Raw genomic sequence first — 27826 nt, forward strand, 5'->3', positions numbered from 1 at the left:
CTCTGTCCACAGACACTGCCCTGACCCCACTGACTGCAAGGTGCTGTTTGGATGTTTATTCGAAGTTCATTATATTGAACATGAGGACAGACGGACAGACAAGAGAGAGATTTCTGGATAAATCCCAGGTAATCTAAGAGAATGAAAACTTTTCCACTCTCATGTTGTGTGACAAAATAAAACATTGTTTCTTCATCAAATATGAAAGAACACAAGCAGACAGCACGTCCATAGGAAAAACATTTTATTGAAAAACATTTTCAGTTTGTAACAGACTGGTGGAATGTGTGTCATTTATCCTCACTTTGAACTTGCTTCAGATCTTTGAATGTTAAAATCATTTGTCACAGCCTGGCCATCTCATACTGCAAGGGAGTGAAGAAGATGGCTACAGCCACCCAACAACCATGACATGACGAAAGAAAACCAGGGGGAAACGAACAAACGATGCAAATATAATACTGTGTTACTTACAAACTGGACTGAAATTAAATCATAAACAGAACAAAGAAGAAAAAAAGAAACTAATTCAATAAATATTTATGGTACACACTTATGGCACAAATATGCAGCAGTCGGTTTGGCAACTTTTCTCTCTTTTTTTTTTTTTAAACCAAATTTCCATGGAAACAGTGCAAAAGGGGAGGGAGTGGGGAGGACATGGGCTTTAGAATGCACGCTAGCTAAAATACATAGCAAAAAATTCAAATTTTATACAAAACATCTTACTTTAAGAGTTTATAAAAAAATTTTATTGGGTTGTGGTCGATATTTACATAAGCTATTTACCAAAAAAGTAGTATGCTCTGTTTTACTGAAGTGTATTCTGTTTTTTTCTGTTCTTTCTTTTCCCATTTACTTTCCTAAAAAGGTGAATAAGGCTATTGTAACAACCCAGGATCCATATACAATACAAACATTAATGTATTTACAGTTTCTTACCTACAGAAGTACGGTGCAAAATTACTGAGTCAAGTGACCAAGGGCTGACCATACGAGCAAGGCATTTACAGTAGCCTGAGGTGCTTCTCCTAGCCCGTGTGCTAAGACTCTCACAGAATCGCTATGACAATTCATAACAGGTTGAACCAATCCTGGTCAATGTTGGGAGAGCATTAGTTGAGTGGCTGCTAAGAAAAGGACGTCAGATTCAAAGAAACTAATAAGATTGTCATATTCTGCTGCAGACAGACAGCAACTAAACAGCTATTTCTTTGTTGTGTAAGTGTGTCTCTTCACCTTTTTCTAAAAAGCTGTTCAGGTGTGATATACACATAAATGTTTTAATGGTTTCATTTTTCACAGTTTACCTTTGTACTACGGCACATGGTTCAAACAGAAAAAGGTTCAAATAATACTACAAATAATGCAGGAAATAAAAACTAACAGCAGGCTTGCGAGAAGTACTTTGCTAGTTTTGTGTCATTTGTTTGTTGTTACATCTTTCAGTGGTTAAGAACACTTTCCATAGGTGTTTTTTTTTTCTCTTAATTGATTAGAAAAATAAATAGGAATTGCATATTTGCAGATTTTGTAGCCTCTTAGAGGCACAAACTTCAGATCATACAAGGCTTGGCTTTTCGGTGAAATTTGATGCTTTTTATGAACAAATGACAATGTTAATGATGGCCTGATATATGCCTAAGTCACGTTTATGATCTTAAGTCAAAGATATTCATGGATGTGAAGTCACTGAAATATAGACATGCTCAACACACGCACACACACACACACACACACACACACACATGCACAGAAAACATGAAAGGTGCGTATGAGGAGAACTGGGGGCACTGGGTGTTTGTGGAATTATCCTTTGGAAGATGCTACACAGATGAGTGTGGGAGAAACAGCTACTCTGCCCTTGTGTACATCAATGTGAGCTATCTTGGGTCAGATAACTCTCCTCCCCCCGGGGCCAGGTCCCAGGGGGCCCTCCCCTGATCCTTCCTCCCAGGACCAAGGCCTGTGATTATGAATGAGAGCTCATGAAAACACAGGACTCAGAGGGTCGAGAGATATCAAATAATCAAAAACCTAGATTGCATAATGTGCACTTATACCATAATATATTAACAGTACTTCTTCCTCTCCATACCGCCTGACAACACCTGTGCTCAATGTGTCTATCATAAATAAATTCTGTTTTTTTGATTTTTCATCTTTGTAATGTCCTTTTTTAAATGTACATCTATTTTAACAAAAAAAAAGAAGTTAATTAAAAACTCACAATATGGAAATGCTAATGGATAATCCAAAACAGTGAAAATGTAAGTAGATGTCCCTGTGCTTTGTTTTAATGACAATAGGAGAGCACCAGTCACACTGATTTTGGGCAACCTTAAACATCAATGGACACCGAGGGGTAAACATTGCAGTACCTAGAGCTGTTTCAGCCAGCTATGCTAACCTCAACTAGATCTCAGGCCTCTTTTTCACCTGATGCAAACCAATGGCAGTAAGGCGAAATAGATTTTTTTATTGCCCCTAACACTTTTCCATTTGAAAAGCTCAGGTTCCAGAGAAGTTGAGGCAAGCTCTTGCTACGAAACCTGTCAGGATACAGCTGCTCTCCCATCTCTAGCTATAACTGTGTCTCTCTGTGGACCACTGTGAAGAGTGGAGGTACCGAAATGGGATTAAAAGTGCTGCTCTATGTTTATGAAAGTCCTCCACTCTTCCCAGGAGCCATCTGACAGACCTGACACTCTTTGCGCCCTCTCAGGGAGTAGGGTGCAAAACTTAGAGAAATCTTCTCTCCTAGCCACTTTTAGGTAACTTGTCACTAAAGGAAAAGGAAACCACACATGAAAACCAAAAACAATATAGGTAAATGTTGACAGTACAAAAAAGGAAACAGTTTTTTTGTCCTTAAAACCTTCAAGTAACATCACAAGTTTTTAGCAAAGCACAGTACAGTAAGTGATCTGCTGAAAATCTCATACCTGGGAATGAGGAGAAACGCTGCAAATCCACACTCAAACCCAAACAGTTCACATCGACTGGTGAGACAGTGTGTCTGCGCGTGTGGGTGAATGTGTGCACGTGTGATGGTGAGCATGTGGGTGGCAGGGTGAATGGATGATCTCCGAGAGTCTGTCAGGAAATTCCCAGAGAGGATTGGTGTGAGAATCTCTCTCCTTTTTCCTCATCTGGCAGCAGAGTCCACACAGTCTCTCTGACTCGAGAGCATCAAGCGAGGGCAGCCACTTTGTGAGTTCAGGATTAACCCATATCTTCCTTCACCTCTCCTCCTCACTCATTTTTTGTCTCTTTCACTCTTTTTCCAAGCAGTAGTCTCTCAAAAGGTGAGGTCAAAAATTCCTCTTCCTCCTTTCTTTCCAAGAAACCTTCACATCCATACAACTGTTTGTCCAATCCCAAAGAAAAAACACGCTGAGCACCTGCCTAACTTTCTGATCACACAACACTCTGTTCCCCAAAACAGGGAGCAACCAACCCCCAGAGAGCAGCAGCATTAACAGCGGCAGGTTTCTCTCTGGCCTTCCACTCAACCCATCCGCCCCAACTGTGATGAAATCTGACAGCAAGGTATATCAGCAAAACTTTTAGAAAGAAAAAAAAAAGTGACAAAACTACAGAGAAGAGGAGGAGGAGCTGACAGAGTGAGAGAGACAGAGAGACAGAAACAGAGTGTGTTTGCGGGTGTGCAGGCGTTGCCAGCCAAAACCAAGGACCTGCTCTGCCCAGGGATTGTTCCAGTTTGTCTCTGCTTTTAATAGTCCCATCTCAGACTTTGTAATAGATGTTAGCCGGGCTCTGAGGCGGCATCTCCTGAACTATGTAGACCGGGTGGCCGTAATCGCCGCTGACCTTCTCGTAGTGCGGGCAGAAGACGCTGTCAGCAGTCCTGAGCGGGATGATGATATCACTGGGCTCTGAGCCGTTATTGTTCCCGCCGCCTCCACTCCGTTTGGGCGTGGCCAGGGTGCTTAGAGACAGCGTGGCAGCATGCTGCGGCGAGTGCTTGCGGTGCCGCCGCCGGTACTTGAGCAGTAGCAGGACCAGCATGATGATGATGATGATGAAAATGACGCTGCCTGAGGCGATGCCAACGAAGATGGCCACATCAGAGCCAATCATGCTGGAGGACTTTCCACCGTTGTTGTTTTCATTGCTTTCTCTGGATGCTACATCTGAAAGACAAAACAAACAAAAGTGACTAAAATGACAACATGAGCCCTGAGACAGTCGGTTTATTTTTCATCTAGAGGTAAAAAAAAAAGCTCAGGTATGCACAAGATTAACTAAATCCAACTATCTGTTGTCTGAACGTATGAAAAAGTACATGTGTGGCTGTATCGAATGGCCTCATTTAAAGGCAAGGTAAAGATCAAGCCGTCGTAATGAGGGGCAAAAGCCTCCTAATCTGATTTTAGAGCGCTGTGGGGGGACGGGGTCTCATGCTGTCCAAAACACACTTTTGATGCCATTAAAGGAAAGAAGCTGAGAAATATTTTAGAAGTGTTTCTTTTCTCAGTCTTTCCCCACTATTCTTCACGATCTTTCTATCATCTCACAGTAAAGGTGAGATCACAGGCCGGCATCACAGGGCTTGAGAGTTAAACCTGCCAATAGATTTTTCAATAAAGTCCCATTCGATCGGCGGCTTTTAAGCAGGTAACTGCGACCTTGAAGTTAGAGCAGCCTGATGGGATGAGAAGAGGCTCAGGAGATACCGGAAAATAGCACTTAGATAAAATGCATTTTTTTTTAAAAGACCAAAACGGTAGCTTCATTTTCTAAATAACAGCACCATAAGGAAGAAACTAAAATATTTGATGTTAACATGAGACATCACTAGCTGTGTTCTGACTCACAGCTATGGACACTCTGGTTTACATCCAAAACTCAAGGGCGGGTGTGTTCTTTTCTCCACAGGACTGGAGTGTGTTCCTGAGCAGGCAGGATTATTGTGTGTCCCTGTCTGCTTCCCTTCCGGAAGTTTTACAAGGGGATTAGGCTACCTCAGACACTCTGCCCACAGCACCCATATGCTCAAGCTTGTGGCTGAGATAGAAGGATGAGACATAAAAAAGCAGGAAGACATGAAAACGAGATGCTGATGTCTGCAGAAAAAGTGGGGGCATAATTTTGAGGGCAGGATGGCAGATCTACATGCTTGACGTTAAATCTGGGAGTGAAAACAGTGTCAGGACAGGCCACGCCCATAGCAAACCAGGACACAAGGGGAAGGACTGGAAGAGCGCTTATATAGGTCAGCTTGTTTTTGTTCTTGGGCCCTTCCTGTTTCTTTTTTAGAACACAACTCACTGCAGGAATTGCTGTTCTGATTTTCTTTTTGGGAGATTTTTAACTGCAACATAAAGCAGAGATAAGAGCAGACTGCCCCGAGCTGCACATTAGGCTGTGTTGTGATTTGGTACAGAAAAACGTGTGTGTCTCTACTAAGAACGGGTCATTAAAAAGATGGCAGACCGCGATGGGATCATTTTCCTGAAAATGTCACTTAAGACGTGGTTTAAGGCTGGAATAGGGCCAGTGTGAAGATACCTTATAAGTCCTTGAGAGGCCAGAGATGCCTATCAGTTTTATGGGCAACATTCAATTAAAGGCTGACCTTTTCTTTTCTTCACTTTCTCTCTCTTTTTCTCTCTCTCTCTCTCTCTCTCTCTCTCTCTCACACACACACACACACACACACACACACCCTTACTTAACGCAAGATTTGCTCTTTGCTGGCTGAACAAATGTCAAAGAGTTGGAGTTGGATAAATTCTGCACTCGATTCCCACTTTCCCCAGATTGAAGCTCAGAGGGGGGGATCTCACCTGTCTTCTCCAGCACTTCATTAGGGTTGTAGGTGTCCTTGCCATCTGAGTAATTTGGAGAGTAGGGTACTCTGGTGGGGTTGTCTTTGGGTGAAATAGGATCAGAGGGATCTGGGAAAAAAGCAGATAAAACACACAGGAATTAATGGTTAATTATTTATCACAGTCAAATGTGTAGGCCAGAATGCATCCTCCTAGCAATGGCAGTAGGAAACTTTAAAATGAAAAATAAAAACTGAATGATTCTAGATGATACCCGCTTCATTTGTCTAACTTCAGCTGAACGTCCGATGTATATTTTGCATGGATCTAATGTAATCATGGATGTCACCCCAGCAACAACTCTTTGAACTTATGTTCAGGCAGGTGAGTATTGTGCTAAGATAGACTTGACAGAACATATCATTTAAGCTATTATTGATTTATTCATTCAATCTTAAAAATACATTTTCTCCAAGCTGCCTTAAGCACCAGAAATGTGTCTAAGAGGACAGTTTGGAAAATCTCTTGAACCTCTAAATGCTTCAATGGTGCTCTTAGCAACTCATAACACAGCCTTTACTGGGTCCTGTTTCTGAAGATATGGCTCTTCGTGACTCAGATAATACTGTATCAACAATAAAGTGTAGTTCATTTTTGGGGGGGGTTCTGCAGAGGGTCCATATGGTTCTTAATGCTACTATAATGTTTGTCAGTATATCTTATGTGGTTCTCGAGCTGAGCAGAACTAAACAATCACACTAAATGCTGGAGTAATTTACTGAACATCTGCTGTTATAATCACTACTACTCAGGTTGTGCTCTGTCAAACTCGACTGTGCTAGAACCACACTAAATGATACATTAAATATAATAGATCCACTGATTTGTAAGCAACTCTCATCAACACTGGAGCTGATACTCAGTCCGATTAATCAGCAGAACCAATTTCCAGGCCTGTGCAGCACCTCTTCCTCAGATTGCTGCAGCTTCGATTAATTCCCTGACCTTCAGCAATTCTCAATAGCACTGACGCTTGTGTTGATAAGAGGGCTGACCCCCAGGAAATTACCATTCTGACAGGCAGCCCGGCAACTGGTTTATGAATAATTATCACTACAATTAAGAACCGAGTCGGATTTGACTGTGGCTGTGTGTGGGGTCAACTGTGAAAGTGTTTTCTTCAGAGAGAGTATCTGCCAGTCAGGCTGTTTGTGTCACACATGCAGCATCACAGATCATGAAAAGTGTGTGTATGTCCATCTTAACTAGACTTGCATGTTTGGCAAGCTTTCTAGCTCAAAAAGCATTTATCAGCAGATATTCCCAGTGTATGTGTTTGTGTGTGTGCAATCATACACAATTGTGTGTGTGTAGTATGTGTGTGTATGATTCATTGCATTAGGTGTCCACTAGATTAGATCCCCTGCCCCCTCGTAGCCCCAGGTGTCATGGAGACAATGGAGCTGTATGCTGTACAGTCTCCTATGACTTTATAAGAGTATTTTCAGAGACTCACACACTTAAACACAAACTGTGAGTGCCCGCTTGTGCCTACAGGCGTTCACAACCATAATTTAATAAAACAATACTCACTTTGTCCCACTTTCATGATTATTTTCATGGACTTGGTTTTGCACACTCCTCCCTCCTGGTTGTCAATTCCCTCCATGGTGCCGTTAGAAGTAGCTACAACAGAAAAGAGAGGAAAACAAGGTTAGGATTCTGTATAAAAGGTACAAACCTGGAATAGGGTTGCAGCAGAGGTAGTCACAGAGCTGGATCGTTGTACGTGTAAAAGCAAGAGTAAACCTTACAGGTTTGATGCCAACACTGTTAAATGAATGGCAATACAGTGGTTTATAAGAGGCATCTGGTACTAAAAAGTTGTGTTGGGGAATTGTGCTGCCATATAGGCCTTAAGCCTATCTCAGAAAAACAGCCAATTCCCAAAGACAACAGAGGCACTGAAAGCCTTCCGCTGAGGAAGGATATGACTCATACCCCTTTAATAAAATCACAATTCACCCGTTCATCACCTCAGTCGCTCCACTCCAGCAGAATATTTCACATCCCCAAAGTCAATTAGTTTGAGTAATTGCGACTGTAATATGCCTAACTGTGCTGATGGGGCTCGTAAGGGAGGCAGCCATGGGAGGTAAGGAGAGGGGAGCGAGTGAGAGAAGGAGACAGATTTGGCTACAACGACAGTGGCCATCTTGGAAAGCTGCTAACAACACCCCAGAGAGAGGTAGCCAGTTATTAAAGAACACACTGTGGGATTTTAAAAGCCCCAAAACACTCAGATCTAAAAGCCAAACTCGCTGCTAAAAAGAAGAAAATCAGCTGACGACATGAAAAAAATATTCAGGGGCGTAAACAGGTAGGGACGAGAGATGGTTTGAAAAGCTTGGGCACTTTTCCAGAGGCAGTGCAATTAAGGGAACAGAGGGAGGTGATAAATACCTCAATAGCGCTAAGATGAAAAGAGCTTAAAGGATCTGAAAAATGTTTGAAGACAGGAGAAAATAGAAGTGCACTGCTAAAGACTGAGTTTAAGGGACAGCAGCAGATGTCGGGAGAGGAAGCTGGAAGGGCGGAGCAAACACATCCCACTTGAGAAAGGAAGAAATAAAAAGGATCTAGAAGCAGATGCTGTATGGGTCTGTACATTTAAAAAATAAAATATCAACTCGTGTCAAACTTATGCAAATGTGGCCCACACACACACTAACTGCCCAAGCCACACTCCAAAGGCTCGATCAGCTGGATGTTGTCTGCACCATTAGCTGCTACTCCGCCTCCGTGTTTGTCTGCTTTTATCTTTGCTGCCTCCGGAGGCTGTTGGGTGGAACTGCAGCTTGGATCGTGAGTGGGATGGGGAACAGGAAAGGAAGAGGGGGGGTGGGATGTGGGGGTAGTGGGGCTTGTGGTCTATCAGGTCGGTAACACAGAGGCTAACGAGCTGCCAGGGCTTAGCGGCTTGGCTTCCCGCCAATGCACAGTGGCCCACATTCACTATGACTGCTCCCACCACACCGACTCCCCCCCCTTTCGCTCTGCTTCCTCTTCAGCCTATCCTCCTCATTCCTCTTTCTGGAACAACACCCCATCATCCCGAGTTTCCTCCTCTCTGGTGTGTCCACCTCACCGCCACCTTCTTCCCTGAATTGCTGTGCCCTTAAAACATACTTGCCACCTCAGCGTGTCTTTCTGCACCCAAAGCATTTCCATCAGCTGCAGGGGAACTGACAGGCAGGTGCTTCCAGAGATCCAGATTGAAATACCTTTTCAAAAATGAAGCTCTGCATCATTTGCAACTTTCTCCTTTTCTTCATCCCCATTGTTAATTTTTCCTCCTTTTTCTCCTCGTCCTCAGCTACCAATCATTTTGATACCAAATCCCCTTGCTTCAATAAGACAATGATGGGAGTTGACACAAAGAGCATGTTAACAAGGACTCCCTGCCTCCCTCCCTCAATCTTGCCTCCTCTCTCCCACTGTTTTTTTCTCTAGCTGACCCCTGGCTTTCCAGTAGACTGAAAAGCACATTACATACAAAGCTCCTTACAGGCTTGTGCTCTTGTGCTCTTGTGCGTACGCTGATGTGCGTGCTTATTTTCATTTAACAAATCTGTTAGAAAAGTTTGCAATCCTGCATCTTAACTATCACCACCACCAGCTTACAGCTGTTTACTTAGCCGAGTGATTAGTACAAAGAGGCTGTGTTTGTGCCTTAGTTTTTGAGGTATGAGCAACATGGAATATTGAGGTGTGCGCAAGCTCAAACCCACGTGTGCTTGAGAGACCAGAGTTCACAAGGTAAAAAGGGCAGTGGTCGTATTTGGGTCTCATATGGTACTTATCACTATTGTCACCTCCCTCCATCTCTGATTACATCATCTTTCCCTCTTTGTCCTATTAAAGCATGTAACACATCCAAACTGCTCTAAACTGAGAAACAGAAACATCTGTTTCTAACTTTGCTCTTATTTCCTGGACATTGAAAATATATGAAGAAACATTCAATCTGCTGTCATTTTAAACCGTAAACTTTCTTCCCCTTTAAATGTGGAGCTAAACACACACTCTCTATGCCAAGGCTGCAGTCCAGGCAAGCCTGACTTGGATTTCAACAGAATTTGATTGTCAAAACTGCTAAGGCTGGCTGAATGACTTGGCCCTGCTCGGCCGTGCCAGACAAGGCCAGACTGAACTGGCTGACAGACTAGCTGGCTAGAGTTAACCAGCTAATCCGTAATGCTTGGGGAACACAGAGGGAACAGGGGGTGGAGAGACGTGGTTCATACAAGACCCTCACAAATAGATTTAGTCATCGACTACTGAAGAGGTAGGGGAGTGCTAGAAAGAAAATGGAGGAAAAAAATTGTGCGATTAACCCTGAAATGCAGCTTGTGTGTGACCTTCTGCAACACAAAGAGGAACGATGAGTGAAGAAACAAGAAAGAAAAGGACAAGAAGAAGAGCTACATCTGATTTTCCCCATTCACTCAATCTCAACTGAAAATTACAGTAAATTTTCTCTCTCTCTTTCTCTCTCTCTCTCTCACACACAGACAGACACACACACACACACAAAAGTCACATGAAGTCTCAAACAAATGGTAAAGACGTGTCAAAGAAGCATCCTCTCTCTTATGTGACGGCCTGTTTAAACCACCTGTAAAATTAGCACCACTTCAACCACAATCCCACCCCCGTATTGAAAACACACCAAACAGACACCCCACCCCCATCCTCACCCTCGCCCTCCTTAACTTTGTTTACCCTCCCTAACTTAATTTTCTCCTGTTTATCAAATCAACGGAGTGGAAAATCACCCTCTGGTTAACGAGACAGTCAATTGTGAGCTTCAATCCAGATAAAGACTGTGAGCTCATAACCCAGTTCCTTAATGTAACCAGCAAATAGCAAGAAAAACCTTCCATACGATACATAACTGTATTCACATGTAGAACTAGTCTGATACAAGGGATAGTTTCACGAACAGAACATTCAAAGAGTGTTCCACATTTTGACCTTTAACATTTTAGTTGTAGGCCAATATTGTGGCCATAGCCTAATAGGCCAGTATGAAAAGCTTAGTAAAAGCTTGGGTACAATTAATACACAATGCACTGCTGAAAAACAATGGCGGGCTGTTCATAAATAGTGGAACAGAGCAAAGGCATAACAGACTGATGAGGCCTCTCAGAAAGACAGATAGGAAGAGACAGTATTAGTACTGCAGAGAGAATGAACGGATGGACAGAATGAGGATGTGTCCCAGAAAGACAGAAAGAGAAGAGGAGGAGAGACAAAGGCAGTTATGATCTAAACTAAACGCATAATTGTCATCCGTCGGGCTGCCATGGAGCGTGAGACCAGCATCACAGTGCTGGTCTTATGGACACACACACACACACACACACACACACACACACACACACACACACACACACACACACACACACACACACACACACACACACACACACACACACACACACACACACACACACACACACACACACACACACACACACACACACACACACTTGTCTCTATATGCTCTAACCCTAACCCAATTCTAACCCTAAAACCAAGTCTTAACCCTCAAACAGCCCATGTGCGCACGCGCACGCGCACGCGCACACACACAGCAATACCAAACCTGTGTGATAACCACCGTTACCAGTCACTCAATTTTAAATCTATTATTTATATTTACTTGCTAAAGTTACATATTTAACATCACAGTGGTTTCAATTACAATTTTGTTTTAAAAAATTGTATTTCACCTGCTGCAAAGATCCACGATCTTATCTTTTTTAAATTATTTCTCCTCATTTAGTTATTTCCCATGCCGACCCATATTAGCAGTGAGTGTTACTGATTAATCCTGTCATTCGTTTTCATAATGTTCAATAACTGGGTTTTTAATATGAGATTGGTGAATAAAAACAATAATAGTAGTTTCAATCAGACAAAATCTGGAAAGCACATTATAATATTTTATAAAAATTTAAATGAGATCTCCCCCTAAGAGCAGGGGGTACATGTCTATTTTCTGAAAAAGGTGATTTAAGTCGTTTTTTCTTTTTCCGTGCATGTCAGTCTTGTCCTCCTCGTGCCCTCTTCAGCTCATCTCTCTTGTTCTGTCGCTATGCTCCCATTACCTTTAGCTCAACCTTCCCTCTCTTTAGCTCTCTTCCCTTCTCCTTTCTCTCTCATTTCCCTCCCTCCCCTGTTTGCTCTCTTTCTCACTCATTTTGCCCTTTGTCCCTCCTTATTCATCTTCCGTTCCTCACTCCTTCCTTCAATCTCCCTCAACCCCTCTCTCTCTCTCTCCCTCTTTAGCTCATGTAATCATCGAGCTCACTAGGTTCTCCACTGCAGGCCATGCTGCCACAAACAATCACATCAAACTCATCTGCGCTCAACTGGAGCAGCAATGTGCATGTTGTTCACTCAAACGAACATACACACTCACGCACACATACGCATGCACATGCAGGAATGTGCACACTAAACTGTGGTGACAGAAATCTGTACTGTGCAGCTGCCTCTTCTACATATGCAAGAAAACACAAGAAGAACATAAAAAGCTGCCCACACGCACACGCGCACACGCACACACACACACACACACACACACACACACACACAACTAAGCATAGTTATATTACACACTAGCAAAGTATACATTATTTCTCTTGCACAAGAAACTAACCACCTATCATTCTTTGCTACAGGGTTGTGGGGACACACAGTCAACTCTGCTGAGGCCTTCTGTCACAGTTCTTTGAATCTATAATATTGTTTTGAGTTGAATATCCATCTAATCTATATCCAGCCTTGACAATTCATAACACAAGACAGCCATAATCCAATTGGTTGAGACTCAGATCCCGAGCATTGATGTGGGGGCCTTAGCAATTGTGAGAATAAATGGAGGATTAAACGCTGGTTAATTAATTAAATATCAAGTGCTCACTCTAAAAGGCTAATGAATTCCTCACTGTGAACTTTCTGAGGTGGAGTCACACTCTGAGGGACCTTGGACGACACTGCTGGAGGGGAGATAACAAGATGGAGGTGCTACCACACAAGTCAAGGCCCAGTACCTATTACTTCTATACTGTATTCACCAAGCACATAGAAAATGCACAATTACACCCACGAGCAGAGATTCACATATTGGCCCAGTGCAACACTACAAGGTAAAAGCAACCATGAATCGGACTCTCCGCCTACACACACCTGTGTGTCTTCTTCTCATTCTTTGTATGTTTATGTGTGCTTTACTCCGGCTGTTTACCCATGCAAAGAAGAAGCTTCTCTAAACAGCCAATCAAAATAAGGAACAGCTCTAAGTAAACGAAGTAAAGAGTGGGCTGTTAAAGCTGCAGAACTGGGGCCAGAGGTATGCAAGAAGAGGCATTTAACAGCAATAATGACACACACTCCAGTGGAGAAACTGCTCCCTCCCTTCCCTCTTTAGGCTACACACTAGCATTTTGGGTTGTTGTGATGGGGGTTCGAGAACAGGGGATGCCAGGGGAGGGAAATTTGCAAGAACTGCAAAATTGGATTTTCCAGAACCTCCTTTAAAAGTTCCGTTGAACTTTACCACCACCCGTATGTTAAAACGCGTTGAATCAGCAGGCTGATGATCAGGAGGAGTTTTGGTGTGAGGCAGTGGGAGATGAATATTCCGGTCTGCTCAGGCTGTGGTAGAGAGCCACAGATGAAAATACGTGGATAGATAAAGTGAGAAGGAGAGTTGTCTCTGGGTGTGTGTACTGGTACAGCTGTGTGTGCACATAGAAGCTGTGCCAAGCTGCTGCTGTAGCCTCCTGAGGGATAATGTGTGCATGTCAACACGTCACCTGGCCATGTACACCTATATGTACCTGCACTCGTCTATGCTGACCTGCCTCATCTATATTCTACATTAATCTGGATTAAACTATGTTATCATGCTCAGTGGTAGGAACGAAAGCAAAACACTTGGAGCACCAGTGAAAGTAAACACCAGCATTAGCTAATCAATAATTAACTGCTGCATTTGGGTGGAGGAGCCGAGGAGGACATAAGAGGAGCCTGATCGTGTCTGTGTCTCTTCAGTCAGTAGTTTATATAGTCCCTGCCCACACACACACACACACACACACACACACACACACACACACACACACACACACACACCACTTTGAATGGGCTAGATGTTCTCTTATAGCTTATTTAGCAGCCAACTTGCAAAATATGTAAAAACAAAAAAAGGTTAAGTGTAATGTTGCCTAGAAACAGTGTCAAGCATTTAATCTGCTGCTGCTTATTTTCCAGCGCATCTGTCTGACCTGCAACACCACATAATTAGCAGTTAGACTCTACATAGCACAACATGCCCCGCCATGCAAATATCCTGCAGCTATGACACATTAGTGACAGAGCAGCCACTTTTGCCCGTTTGGTTTAAATTACCTTATGTGGAACTGAAAGAGCATATTGTGTTGAAGAAACAGTTTTTTCCGGGGGTTTGTTCAAACAGATTTCTCGGAAAGACTTCTTAAAGCTCAGAAGAAAATGTTAATTCATAGGACTTGGCTATTGCAGGCGGTTTGAGGATTTAGACAATAAAGTAGTTAGTTACCTTCCACACTTCATTTTCAAAATGTAACTACAATGGATGGCTTGGATAAGATAGAGCATTTCCTGCTTCTTTCCTTCTCTCTTTCCCTTCCTTCAACTCGCTCAGAAATATGGCCTTCCCCTACTGTGACAGCTCACAGATGGCTGTGGCAGAGCCTCACAGATGGTCCTATCTGCGGCACAACCCCCATCAGTGCAACACAGATGGTTCAGTCCACCTCCAGTGTTTCTAACCAGGGGGCTGTCGCTAAACCCCATCAGAGCTTCCTCCTAGTGTATCGCAGGTAATAAGCAAAGAGGACACACCTGTACCATGGGACTGGATGGTGAATCACTTTTAAGCCAATACAATGGACGATGAGTTTGAGCTGCATAGGGTGTCATCACGTAGGAGCCTTAAGGACTCAGTATGCTTCAATCAAAAGGAGTGTAAAATCTAAATGCCCATGTCAGAAAGGTTTGGCTTGATGAACAGATGCTGTTTCATGATCTGACAACCACTGTGTATAAGGCATACTGTGCATCTTTAAACATCCAAACGCTTTCTGAAAGAGTAACTCTCAGTAGCTTGGCTTTAAGATTCCCATGTTGAAACATGCTAGAAGCTGGATTTAAAAAGTGAATCCCAAAGGAGAGTCACTATAGACTCCCTTGGATGACTTCAAATCGATCTAAAATGTTTACTATGTGCTTATATCTGTAGGCTATCCGAGAGATATCATCCTTTGGATGCTCTCAGTCTGTGATTATCAAGAAATTCTAATTTATTTTTCACTTCAAGCTCAGCTACAACTACTTAATATAGTATATGTCCTCCATTTCTAATAATGTCCATCAACAACCTTTAGGGGACGAACTTCAATCACTTTGAATCCCATGTGGTAAATGTTCACATGAGGAGAGCAACAGTGACTGATGGTGCAAAATAGTGAGCTTTAAAAAAAGAAGAAAAAAAAAACAACTAATGTTTATCTCCACTGATGTGTCTGTACATGGTAGCATGTCAGCATAACACCTGACCAGTCTTTCTTAGTCTGACACATTGTTGACTAGAATAAGAAGAATCCACACAATAAACCCAAATTCAAGTTATTTCACCAAATGCTGCTTCCTCAACCTTGACAAACTGTTTAAAGCTGCTTTAACCCTTACAGGGATGGAATAAACGTGTACTTACAGATGATGTAGTAGTCTTTCCCCCTGAAGAACTCTAGGCCCCACAAATTGGGGCTGAACTCCTGGAACTTGAGGGTGAACTTGACATCCTGGTCAGGCTTGACACAGTTGAGGAGTGGAGTGTCAGCCTTGGTGATGGTGCAGCTCTCCAGCTGCTCCCTGGGCACCATGTACACCTTGTAGTACTCCACTGCATCCCTCGCCCCACCGTCCACGCGGGGGCACACAATGTCCAACTTATCCCCAATCTGGGGGTACAATACCACCCCTTGGCCTGGCACAAATCTGAAAGGAAAAGCAGGGAACAACAGCAGAAAGAGAAGGATATTAGTTAGCTGCAGAAAAATTGATAAGTCATTCATTGTGCTTTGTGGATTGGAGTGTTTGTCATTACACTTGTTGGCCTAACTATTGATGAGGTAAATACTAATTGTGTCCATTCATTTCAGATGATAAAGGATAATGGTGGAATGGTGTGATGTGTGTTTATATGTGTGTGTACTTGTGTGATGCAGAGTCAACCCCATTATCTGAAGATACAGTCACAGAGCTTTGTGGAAGCAATGGAGCAAATATTTAACCAGATAAAAACACGAAGGTGGCACACTTGCCAGGTGCGAGGGAAATGGCAGAACAGCGTTAGCATACAAAACAAAAATTAACAATCAATAAAAACCCGGACAGTTTAATTTGCAACAACATGAACAGCAGACACACACACAGACAGAGAAAGAGAGAGAGAGGGACAGAGAGCCGAGAGGAGTTTGTCTCGGGGAGTAGTGTAAATTCCCTAAATTCTTCCAGAAAGAGAAATAATGTTGTCATTTAGTCTCCATGTAGTGAGAACCCCTGCAGCATTCCTGTGATTGCACATGCTTTCTCACACACATTCACAGCTGGAGCTTGAGTTAGAGGTGAAACCTTGTATTTACCTGCTAAATGAATTTGCCCCACGCTTGAATGCAATTTGAAATGTTAACCATGGACACCCACGAGGCTTTTCATGGCACACTGTGAATACTGATATGAGCAAACACTGGAATGCATTGCAAATATTGACTATGAGCAATGTCGGAAACATCTCTGCTTATCATATACACTTGTATTACTGTGTGTGTTTGGTGGGTGCAGATATAGCATTGGAGGGCCAACCGGACTCTTTACCCATGTGAACTAGAGCTGAAACAATAAATGGATTAGTCAATAAACGGGAAATGTATTTCGATTTTTTTCAAACACAAATGCTGAACATTAGCGCATTCACATCAAATTGTGATTATTTGTAGATTTTCTTTCACTAAATATTTGAAAATGTCATCTTGGAATTTTAACGGACATTTTCTCCTTTGTGACATTTTACAAACTAAACTGATGAAATAAAAACAATCTACAGATGAACTGACAGTAATAGCAAGCTGCAACCCTACTGTGAACACCAGCATTCTTATTTTGTAAATTCTTCAGCTTTTCATTTTTGTTAATTTGTAATCTGAGTTTTTAGATAATCGATTAATCTATTTAAACTGCCGATCACGACTTTACTGAATGAAAGGTGACATATTAAATTGTTTATGTCTGACGAGCAGTTCAAACCCAGATAAATCCCATTAATTATATTCATGACATATATAAATCAAAAGTTGTAAATCCTTACTTTTGAGTACACATGTTCAACATTTTGGTGGATTAATGACTTACAATATTAACAACTGTTAATATCATCAATGAAATTCTGTTTCAAACAAGTTCACATTTTTTGGTTCAGTAATTCTAGTTTTTCCGGATTTCCCTCCAGCAGTATATAGTGTAGATAGGGTCAACGCAGTATTGGCAGGCCCAGCGTCTCAAGTGAACTTTAACCCTTTTTCCTGGCAAAAAGTACTAAAGAACTTCAGAGAAAGCAATAAGACAGAGAACAACACAGCTGAGGATTGACGCTTGGTCTACGGCTTTTGTTTTTGGTCTTTTTTTTTTTTAACTACAAAGGCATCACAGGGCGGCAGGGGAACACAGAAGACCGGAAGCAAGGCACCGCCGATCCGCAATTAAAAGTGAGCACAAAATGAAACAGGGGAAATTCAACAAACGCATAAATACATACACAGTATATATATATATTGCCAGAGCAAGAGCATATACCATACCATCTTTATACGTACAGATAGAGACACACTTATACATTATTTCTCTGTCCCCTTCCAGCAGTGTGCATCATCTTCTTTGAGCATAAGTGAGCACCCAGATGCACACACGTACACACGAGCGCATGCACATACACAGCAGCTAACTAGGCCGAGCGAATGTTTTTTCTGTGCCCTCTGGGGACACACTCAGTGGTGGTATAGTGTGTCTAGTGACGGACACAGGGAGAGACAGGGAGAGGTGGAGAAAAAGAGGACGGATGTGTATGTCTATGCATTGTAGCACATCTGGCGTCATCTTATTATCTGTGTGTCTGTATCCGAGGTCGGATGAGGGGGAGAATGGGAGCACTAAGATCGAGGGAAGGAGAGAGAGAGAGAGAGAGAGAGAGAGAGAGAGAGAGAGAGAGAGAGAGAGAGAGAGAGAGAGAGAAAGGTCCTTAGAAAAGCCTGAGGGGCTTCACGTCTACACAAATGCTGTGGAACTGTATGTGTATGCATTAACCTTGTGTTTGTAGTCTGTGTGTGTGTGTGTGTGTGTGTGTGTGTGTGTGTGTGTGTGTGTGTGTGTGTGTGTGTGTGTGTGTGTGTGTGTGTGTGTGTGTGTGTGTGTGTGGGCATGGTTGGACGCACTCATTCATGTGTGGAAGCAGGCACGTGTTTACACAGGGTGAAAGAATGCATTTATTCATGTGCTTATTTTAAACGTCTTGTATGTGTGAGATAAAGTGTGTGTGTGTATGTGTGTGTGTGAGAAGAGAGAGAGAGAGAGAGAGAGAGAGAGAGAGAGAGAGAGAGAGAGAGAGAGAGACCTTGAGGTGCCATTATTGATCTCTAAAGAGGTTAAATCTAGAATTCCTTAGTACTCTGCTTCCATAATGACACTAAAAGGAGGTGAATAGCAGATCGTCTCCTACAGCTCCGTGTTCGCTCATCACCCTGTACCATCATACTCGGCTTGTCAGGATCCATGTGTGGCAGCGTTCATGACTCTATGGAGTCTGGGACTTCTGTCCTTGTAACACAGGCACTCTTTTATATATATATATATATATTCTATATATTCTATATATTATCTTTATCGAAGAAATCAGTCAAAATGTAACAGCACTGAAGGCAATGGCCCACACCTACTGTACATATTCATACATGGTGATCAGATGAATCATTTTCCACCTGATAACAAACTTTACCTCTGCCGCTCTGTTAGCATGAATGCTATCTCTACAGGAAGCTGGCAACTAGCAAGAAACCAAACAAGCTGACGCACAGGGAGAGCTGTGTCACACACACGCATTATCACAGATGTACAAGAGCTGAGGGAAATGGGTGTGTATTCTGGGTTTTTCCTGACAGAGTATACGTTTCTCTATCATAATAGCTGTAACCTGTTTTTTCATTGTCTTTACAATTCAACATGGAGATCTGCCTTAGCCAGGGGCAGAAAAAAAACTGACTAATACACCCCATCATCTCTATTACACTTCTGTATTTTAGCCAGCTGATCTAAAACAAAGTGCTGTTTAATGAAAGCATTCAATAAAAAGATTAAACTTTTTGAATGCAGGTCTAGACAAGAGGCAGACGAGCTGCCAAGAGGCTGATTAAGGGCAATATGAGTTACTCTGGATCGTGTCATAAAAACACTGACGGGGTCAGGAAAAAACCGAGAGGAACAAGAGATGTGATGAATACAAGTTGGACACTCAATATTTGTTGTGCGGCTGCCTCCTGCATTCCGTCTCCTCCCCTGCTTATGTTTTGAGATATCTAAATGTGTATGTCTGATACCAGATACCTGGCCCAATGGCAGCCAACAGAACTAAACACCAGGTGCACAAGGTCACGCAGACAGACGGAGGAACCTGATAAAGCAACTTCAGAAAGATGGGAAGGGAGGGAAAGAGAATGGAAGGGGCAGGAAGCAAATAAAAGCCAGCTCATGATTGTTAATTAACTTTATTGCACTGACTCCCAACCCCCACGTCGGCACCCCCACCTTTCATCAAGATTTGGTGTATTAATCTAAATATAATCTGTGGCAAATCTGAAAGTGTCTCACTACTTTCAAAGCAGTCTGGTTGTCCAACATTGTCATAGATTCCTTGAAAACTTGAGGTCAGATTCATCAGAAGGGCCTCAACACCCAAAAGGGAAGCAGATATCAGATATCTCTAAGAATCAAACGGTTGTGATTTGTAATTGACTAAATAAAAGAAACTGAAGTTGTGTTTAATGATATCACTAAACCTGTGAAAAGCAAAACAGCATTTTGGTGTGTATATAAAAGTCAAAACTAAACATCAACATCTGATACAATTAAAAAAGTCTATAAAGGTCAATAAATTCACAAAGACAATATTTAGAAGCTGCAAACTTCATGACAGGTGTACTTAAGTACGGAGGTGAATATTATTAACCCATAACCCATAGTTATTTTAGTAATTTATCAAGCAAAAATGTTACTAATTTTATCAAATCAATTAATAAAACAATGATTTTAACATCCCACACTCACAAATCACAGTTTGCCTCATATGGTTTAACAAAGAGCAGCATCCTCTGCTCTTAATCCTCAACTAGATTGAGGGAAAAAATAAATAAATAAAAAGAAAGAGTTGCAAATGTGAGGACTTTCTGTTTTCTGTCACTGTAAAATGAATATCTTTGGAGTTTGAGCTGTTAGAAAAAACCAAACATCTGAAAACACCACTTTAAGCTATGTTAACATGTGGCTATAAAATGACCATTTTATAAACTGAACTAATAATGAAAGATTAACTAAAAAACAATGAAAATCATTGAGTTGCAGCTCTACTGTAGCACTGTTTTTCCCTCAGTTTCTGTCATGTCACGCACCATTTGTTCTTCCACATGGAGGCAACACTTGTCGAAAAGTGTGACCCTGCAGAAAGACAATCACAGGAGGTGACGAGAGCACGAGGGGGGGAGAAAGACGGCAAGAGGCACAAGCCCTTTTAACGCAGCCTGTTCAAGGCGGGAGTGCTGCACCATTATTCCACCTCATCGTTCTGCATAAAAGGTACGGCCACAGAAAGGGGGACATTGTTGCTCCTCAGCGGAGGTGTAGTGAGAGAGACGAACCTGTGTCAGTGTGGCTTGATTGTGTCTTTGTGTGGTTCAGTGTAAACGAGCGGAGAGGCCATAATAAAGGGTCGTCTTGACGGCAATACAGCAGGGTGTCTGTACAAAAGGGTCTACTTTGTAAGGATATATACAGTAGCGCACCTCTTCTCCTCTTACTGATCACTATTTGTCTGTCTGTCTGACCCCCCTCCCCTTCTACAAACACACACCAACTGCTCTGACAGCGCAGGGAGAAGCTGCTCTCATCTCTAACCACACCATCGGGCCATTTTGTGCGAAGGTGAGAAGAGCCACAGCTGCCTGAACTCTCTCTTGTCACCGTCTCCACATCTCCGCCAGAGCCACGAGGAGAAAGCTTTTATAATTTCTCATAATGATACAGCAAAATCAGACCGCTGCCATTGTCAACTGAGAAAAAGCCCTCAGCTTTACCTAGACAGGATTCAAACCAATGACTTCTGTCTATGATTGCTGGCAAGTGGTTGTCTAGTAGCCTGCTTTCCTTTTGCTGGCAATTAAACTATGTGTAATACAAAGCGCAAACGAGGTTGAAAAGGCAAACTAACAAACACACAACAACTGAATATTTTTTTGTGAACTGTATTTAGGTTGAGGGTTTTACTGGAGGGTTTCGGGGAAGAGTAGGGAAATGTATGAGGCAGGAAAGAGACGGAACGAAAAAGATAAGAACAAGGAGGACAGTGTAGACCTGCTACCTAAAGTTTGGACTACCAATTCTGTCAACTGTGAAAAAATCTAGTTCTCCATCTTGTTTTCTTGTATTGAACCCCTGCATCCTTCTGCCACGGCACATGTCTAAATAACCCCCACTGTTCCTCTCGCTCTTCTCTCTTTCAGACTTTCTGTTTAAACCACTGGATTGTTGGATCTGTGTATAACCACACAGAGCAACAGTGGCCGTCCTGGAGTAATCCTCCCGTCCCAATCAGCCTTCCATTCTCTTCCTTTGGCCCTGAATTCGTAAAAAAACAGAGGTATGCGAGTGGAGGGTGAATATTTACTGCAGATCAAGAGCAACTGTTTGACTCTCAATCCCAGCTGCAATGCAAGGATTCATTATGGTGGCAGACAAAGAGGCCAAGCTGGGGCATAGTAAGGGTTAATCCACCCGCAAATCTTTGCAGCGCTCTGGCTTTCGCCCTCTGTCGGCCGAGGGGACAGGGGTCTTTACGCCGATCGTCACCCTATCCCCCCTTTGTCCTCTCCCTGGTTCTGTCTGCGCTCCATGCCTTCGGCCCTACCTTTCATCCTGTAATCCAGGCCTATGGGATCTGAGCAAGCCTAGACATAATTATCCTCCTCATCCTGAGGGGCCCAGATGCTTTCTTCTCTCCTTCTCTGTTTCATTTCTCTCACTTTTTTCCTATTCTTTACACAATCTTAATCATAAACGTTTCTCCTGGCAGTAATCGGAAAAAAGAGCCACGTCAACCTCTATAACCCTGGCTGCGCAAACTCTCTGTCGAACATGGCAGGATTTCACTTTCTCTCCTATTTTCCCTAACTCATGTTGCAGGTCAATGTAGCTGAATTAAAACAACTGATCTTTCTCTCCTCTGGCTCCAGAAAGAATTGAAGAAAAGAAAAAGACAAAATTAGAGGCACTGCAGGGATTTTGGAGGGAGAGATGGTTGGAGGAAGAGGGAGGGCATCGTTACAACATTCAGCACAAGGCCTCATCAGTCATTCATGATGGACCCGCATCTCTATGTCCACCCCCCTCTCTCTCCCACTTCCTCCCTCTCTCTAACCCCCCCTACATTCACAAAAGTACCCACAGAGGTGCCCCCGTCACTGCCCGGTCACAAAGGGCCTTTAGGCTTCTATGTAATCTCTTAATGAACTGCAGTAGAGAAGAGGGAGCGCTCCTTTTACATAAACCATGTAAAGCAGGCCTCTCTTTTGTTTCTCCCTCCAAACTACAAAATGGATTACTAGGAGAAGGAGGTGTGTGTGGTGTGATGTGACTTGTCCATGTGTGTGTTGGGGGAGATTGGGGAGAGGGGGAAGAGGTAGCGGGGGTCACTCTTATTTTTCGTTAAGAGTTCATGCATACAGACAGTAAAATAGTAAACAATAATGACATTTAATGAACATAGCTGCAGGCCCTGTGGATGGATTCTTCCTTTTTTGTTTTGTTTATTGTGTTTAATAGATGCACACACACTTCAGAACACACGCACTCACACGCAGTGTGACAGAGAGAGAGAGAGAGCCCAGCTATTTCTTTATCCTTTCCCCCAGCCTACATATACAAAGGCATTATACTGGCCCTGAGCCTTCACATTTCTAACATTCATCCTTCCTTGAATACTCAAAGAGGAGGACTAAGGCAAACTAAAGGAGAGGCGCGCAGGCAGGAACGACTTGGTCTGTTGAGCATATTGCTGACCTGCTGAATAAAGATATTCACCATTTGGAGTTCTCTGTTAGCAAAGAGGAATAACTGATACACAAGCCTGAGGACTTCCAACAAGCTGTGACAAAGGACAATAAAAGTTTGGGTGTCATTTATTCAACTGACATCACGGGGTAGTTATTTATCAGATATAAACTCAATTTAAAATAGTAGATTTTGGTGTCAATGTTTAAAAATGATCAATTTTTCCATAATCAATATATCCTAATTTGTAATGAGAATAAAAGGAATCACTAGGACAAAAATCATTGCGCTTCATGTGAGATATGTTTAGTCCGTATGTAAGAATTGACATTTAATTCCACCAGAGACCTTGAACTGCAACATTGTTCTTTAACCGACCCCCTAAATAAACAATTCATTAACAGGTGTTTACTTCAAAAGAAAGAGGTGTGTGGTCACACAATGATATCACTCTCTGGCCTTTTATCTCTGAACTCCTCACCCAGACAGAACGCAAAGAATGCGCACATGCACAGCTAATTCCACGGAATGCCTGCTGCATTTGTGGCAGCCTAAAGCTTACTTCGCTCAGAGGGTGGACACGCTTTTTTTCCCCCTCTTTCCAAAATCAAAAGTGACAAGTCAAGTTAAATTTGCAAAAAACTGCTGCTCCAAAATGGAGGTTTCATTCTTTGAATTTTAAAAACACAATCACATTTGTTGGGTGATACCAATATTGAAAAAGAAGGCTTTGCCAGAAAAGCAAGGTGAAGAATGTCTGTACGTGGCATGATATTGACACATGGTCTGGTGGCAGGCTTTGGGACCTCATTGTGTGTTCTCTGCGGTGCTGATTTATTTTGTGTTCTTCCACTTTTTCTTTGACTTTATGGGTCTATCTGCGCATCACTCTCAAGCAAACGCCTCCAACCACTGGCTGTTTATATCGCCACAAGGTCAAATGGTCAGCAAGTAGCGATGTACAGAAAGTGGCCAACGCTGAACAACGCAGTGCCATTTGAGATTAAATGTAGGTGTCCAAAGTGGAACCTTGAGGTGTATGAACATTTACAATGTGTTTTCTCCCCTCTTCTATCTCAGAATGAGGTAAGAGTATAATTTAATGCGTAATCAGGTCAGGACACAGATGGCCATGGCAAGTCAAGAGGCTAGAAGACCTACAGTGGTGCAAGTAGAAACGTGGGGCTCAGTGCTACAGACAACACAACAAATCCTCTCCGCAAATACACCGAAATACTTTCCGCACGCCACGGTTTAATGTTCATTTTCAGAAGTTGGAGCCTAAGCCACTCAACACAGACGCCTGTTACACCTTCAGAACGTCTCCATTGTGTGTGTGTGTGCCTCACGGAGGAGAACAGGAGACCGAGAGGGAGATGGGCTCTCTGGCTGTACTGGAGCCAAGAGCTGAATTATTGAGTGACTTGGAGTTTGGCCGTGACGAAACGGCCACAAAGAGGGGCGCCCCCCCGCCGAGCAGAGAGCAGGGGGTGTCGGGGAGGAGTAGGACACCTTTTTTTATTTGAAGAAAGGGGTTTAGCCGCCTTTCTTGGCCTGTAGGGAGACAGAGCAGGCAAATGGATGCTCTTGGTGATCTTAGGTTGGGGGATGTGGTATAAGAACAAAGGCAGGAAAAGAGAAGTGAGGTAGAAGGTCTGTGTTTGTTCGCCTTTCACCCTATCACCCGCAGGAGGTCACAGGTAGAGCGTTACTTGAGAAAACACACACACACACACACCGCCGTATGGGACATCCTGAGTCCCCACATCCACGCGCTACAGCTCTACGGCGCTTTCAATGCAGGCGCTTAAAGCGGCAAGACACGGCTGTGAACGGTTGGAGCGCGGCGGGTTGGTGGTCAATGCAAAGTTTCCGTCTAACTATACACATTTCCAGCATAGTTCGCTCTAAAGAAACAAACCCCAGTTCGTGTTTAAATGATTCTCATGGAGAAGGCTGGATACAGCGACAGAGCATCACGGGCCTGTGCGCGTCCCGCCAGCTCCACGGAGCCTCGCTCTCCCTCTGTTAGCGCTCCACTCTTCCAGGATGCTTTTCTTATTGCTCTCATTAATATCACCTTCATAGCGGAGGATCAAATTGAACCCCCAGTGTTTGAGCAGTATAACTGTGGGGAATAGAGGGACCTCAACGGACCTGAGCTCAGCACAAATTCAAATGTCTGCTTCATCACATTTATTCGGACCTGTTACAAATATGAATTGCAACACGCACAGTCGGAGTTATTATTGACCGAGGAAGCGAGGCGTAAAATTACCTTCAAAATGAATTCCCCCTCCCTGCGCACGAGCTGAACGGGCCACACATCTCAGCAACTCCACAGAAATATGCCCATAAACAACAGATGATATGAGAATGAGTGTAGCTGCCGGGCCGCTCGCTCCGAGGCGGCTCTGTGCCGCGGAGAGAGACGCACGGCCGAGCGGCCCCGAGATGTCCACTGCGCGTAAATATTCAACGGCGACAGGACGCGAACAGTAAACAGGCCTGTATCCGTGCAACAGTAAAGTGAGAGCCTCACTTCTCCTGACAGGTGTTTGGATGGGTACGAGAGCGGGGTCGTTTCGGGCACATTATCCCGTTTGGTTCAACCTGCGCCTTCATTTTCAAAAATAAAAAGCTAAACTCCGTTTTAAAAGTGTGGGGCGAATCTACAGGTCGGCCAGGGATTTATTTGTTGTATTTTATAACTCATTAACAACGGTTCGCTGGTATCTGCGTCTCTCCTTTGGACAAATCGGACCTCTCAGACGCGACTCCAACAGTTCGCCGCTGTGACAATAACAGGCGAAGATAAATTCAAATTTCAAATCCTTCTCGTCTGAGAGCTCTTCGTTCTACTCGATGTACACTGAAGTGAAGAATTGTGTCTGTAAAGCTACATTGTGTGAACTCGTTTTATTTGCGCGTAAAATGCCATGGGCGGCGAGCAAAGCACCGTTAAATTCTCCGATTTTTCCGCGGCGTCTGGCACACGGGGAGCGTAAGGCAGCCCGTCACCGGGCTTGTGTGGCACTTACTTGGTATTTGTTGTGTTCCAGTAGATGGACTCCAGGATGATCGCCCGGCACAAGTCCACTTTGAAGGCAATAAACAAAACTCCAAAATAATAAATCCACATCGAATCCCCCATGGTGAGCCTGCGTGCCTCCGGTTGGTGCAGAATCCGTCTCAAAAGAACCAAATCTCTATTTCAACAAAAAATAAATATCGAAATCAGGCGCTCCAGAAGCTACTGACCGCGGCGATGTCGTCACTTTATATCCCGATCCAGTGGCGATGCGCACTGACCACAGAGCCCGATCAGAGCATCTCCCGGAGAGAGAGCTGCCACGGAAAGGCGCACGGCAGCAGTTCACTCGGCAGACAGTGCGTTAATATTCTCCCCGCTCAGAGCGCACACTTCAACCCGCTGCAATACATCCCTCAGAGAGAAGACGTGCTGGTGTCCGCTGTGCACCGGGCGGCGGATGGAAAGCAACACGAGTATAATCCCCCTGCGTTCAAGTCCAGCATCCAGAGCCGCGGCGGCAGAGAGCAGGACTGTGGTGGCTGACGGTGGAATGGTGAGATGTTCCCCTTTCAGCTGGTGCCGGTGGTGGTGGTGGAGGAGGTGGTGGTGGTGGTGAGCAACAAACTGTGGGTGACAGCAGCCGAGAAATGAGAAAGGCTACACAATGGGATCGGATGGTCAAAACGAAGAAAATGATCGAATATGAGAATGAAAGAAATCAAAAGAGCTGGAATGGAAATTCTCATACTGTGGCTGCACAGAACAAGTGCTGCAGCTGAATCCTGCAGATCCGTCCCACGCGCAGGGATGAAGCCTCGGCGACGCTCAGGAACCTGGATGGAAACTAACTGCGAGACTCTGAGACTCACAATATTAGCTGGAGTTGGTCATGCCCAGGCCCCGCCCCGCGCCGCCGCTGATTGGTCCCTCGGCGGGAAAGTCAATAGGGGCCCAGCTGTCAATCAAGATAGGGCAACTGGTTCAGTGGTGAGCGACACGGAGAGAAATTACAGCCCAGACCTACTTTTGTTCATATGCGGGTGAAGTAACTTGACCCCAGCAAAGTGCCAAACATTACATATTACATCTAAAAATGTATACGACAATAATAACAAAGGTGAAGCCACTTCTATTAAATAATAACAACACCCTCCGTTTGACTGACTCCGCCTGACGACCCAGACCAGACTCCATCTGCACTCCTGGTTTCTGCTCTTCGCGAGGAGCCTTGGTCCCGTGTTCGTGTGGATGAGCCCCAAACTACGAGCCCAACATTTAGCCCCACAAGGCTCGTTCACATGACTGTACTGAGCCACGGTGCGCGTCCCCGGCCACTGCGCGGCTATAATGCACATCATGTTCATCCGCGAGGCAAGAGCGCCCACTAGCGGAAAATCCACCCCAGAGACAGCAGAGGAGAGTCACACAAAATCAAATATGTTTTTGAATATCTAAATTAAAGTTGCAAGTGTTTTAATTTACAACATGTTAAGAAAAATAACATTATAGCGTTTTA

At 43.6% G+C, this 27826-nt stretch overlaps 1 protein-coding gene across 2 annotated transcripts; it reads right to left on the minus strand.

The window, feature by feature from the left end:
* Positions 1-229: 229 nt before the first annotated feature.
* On the minus strand, positions 230-27571 carry efnb2a (ephrin-B2a). 2 transcript variants are annotated; one of them, XM_035174670.2, is made up of 6 exons: positions 27059-27571; positions 26318-26934; positions 15625-15908; positions 7389-7481; positions 5814-5924; positions 230-4157 (listed from the first exon to the last, which is right to left on the minus strand). In XM_035174670.2, exons 2-6 carry the CDS (start codon positions 26428-26430, stop codon positions 3751-3753), a joined length of 1008 nt encoding a protein of 335 aa, XP_035030561.1. In that variant the 5' UTR covers positions 26431-26934; positions 27059-27571; the 3' UTR covers positions 230-3750. The 2 variants fall into 2 exon arrangements, with proteins under 2 accessions (XP_035030561.1, XP_047198577.1); XM_047342621.1 differs by having other exon boundaries at positions 26318-27571.
* Positions 27572-27826: the final 255 nt, after the last annotated feature.

Source organism: Hippoglossus stenolepis, chromosome 13, assembly GCF_022539355.2.
Source record: "Hippoglossus stenolepis isolate QCI-W04-F060 chromosome 13, HSTE1.2, whole genome shotgun sequence".
Lineage (NCBI taxonomy): Eukaryota > Metazoa > Chordata > Actinopteri > Pleuronectiformes > Pleuronectidae > Hippoglossus > Hippoglossus stenolepis.

What these genes read in the sequence shown, in the direction of transcription:
- efnb2a (XM_035174670.2), bottom strand. Translation starts at nt 26,430, where the DNA reads ATGGGGGATTCGATGTGGATTTATTATTTTGGAGTTTTGTTTATTGCC. An exon ending in TGGAACACAACAAATACCAA is followed by an intron (nt 15,909 to 26,317) that starts GTAAGTGCCACA and finishes TTTTCCTTTCAG; the next exon opens with ATTTGTGCCAGGCCAAGGGG. An exon ending in GAAAGACTACTACATCATCT is followed by an intron (nt 7,482 to 15,624) that starts GTAAGTACACGT and finishes TTTCTGTTGTAG; the next exon opens with CTACTTCTAACGGCACCATG.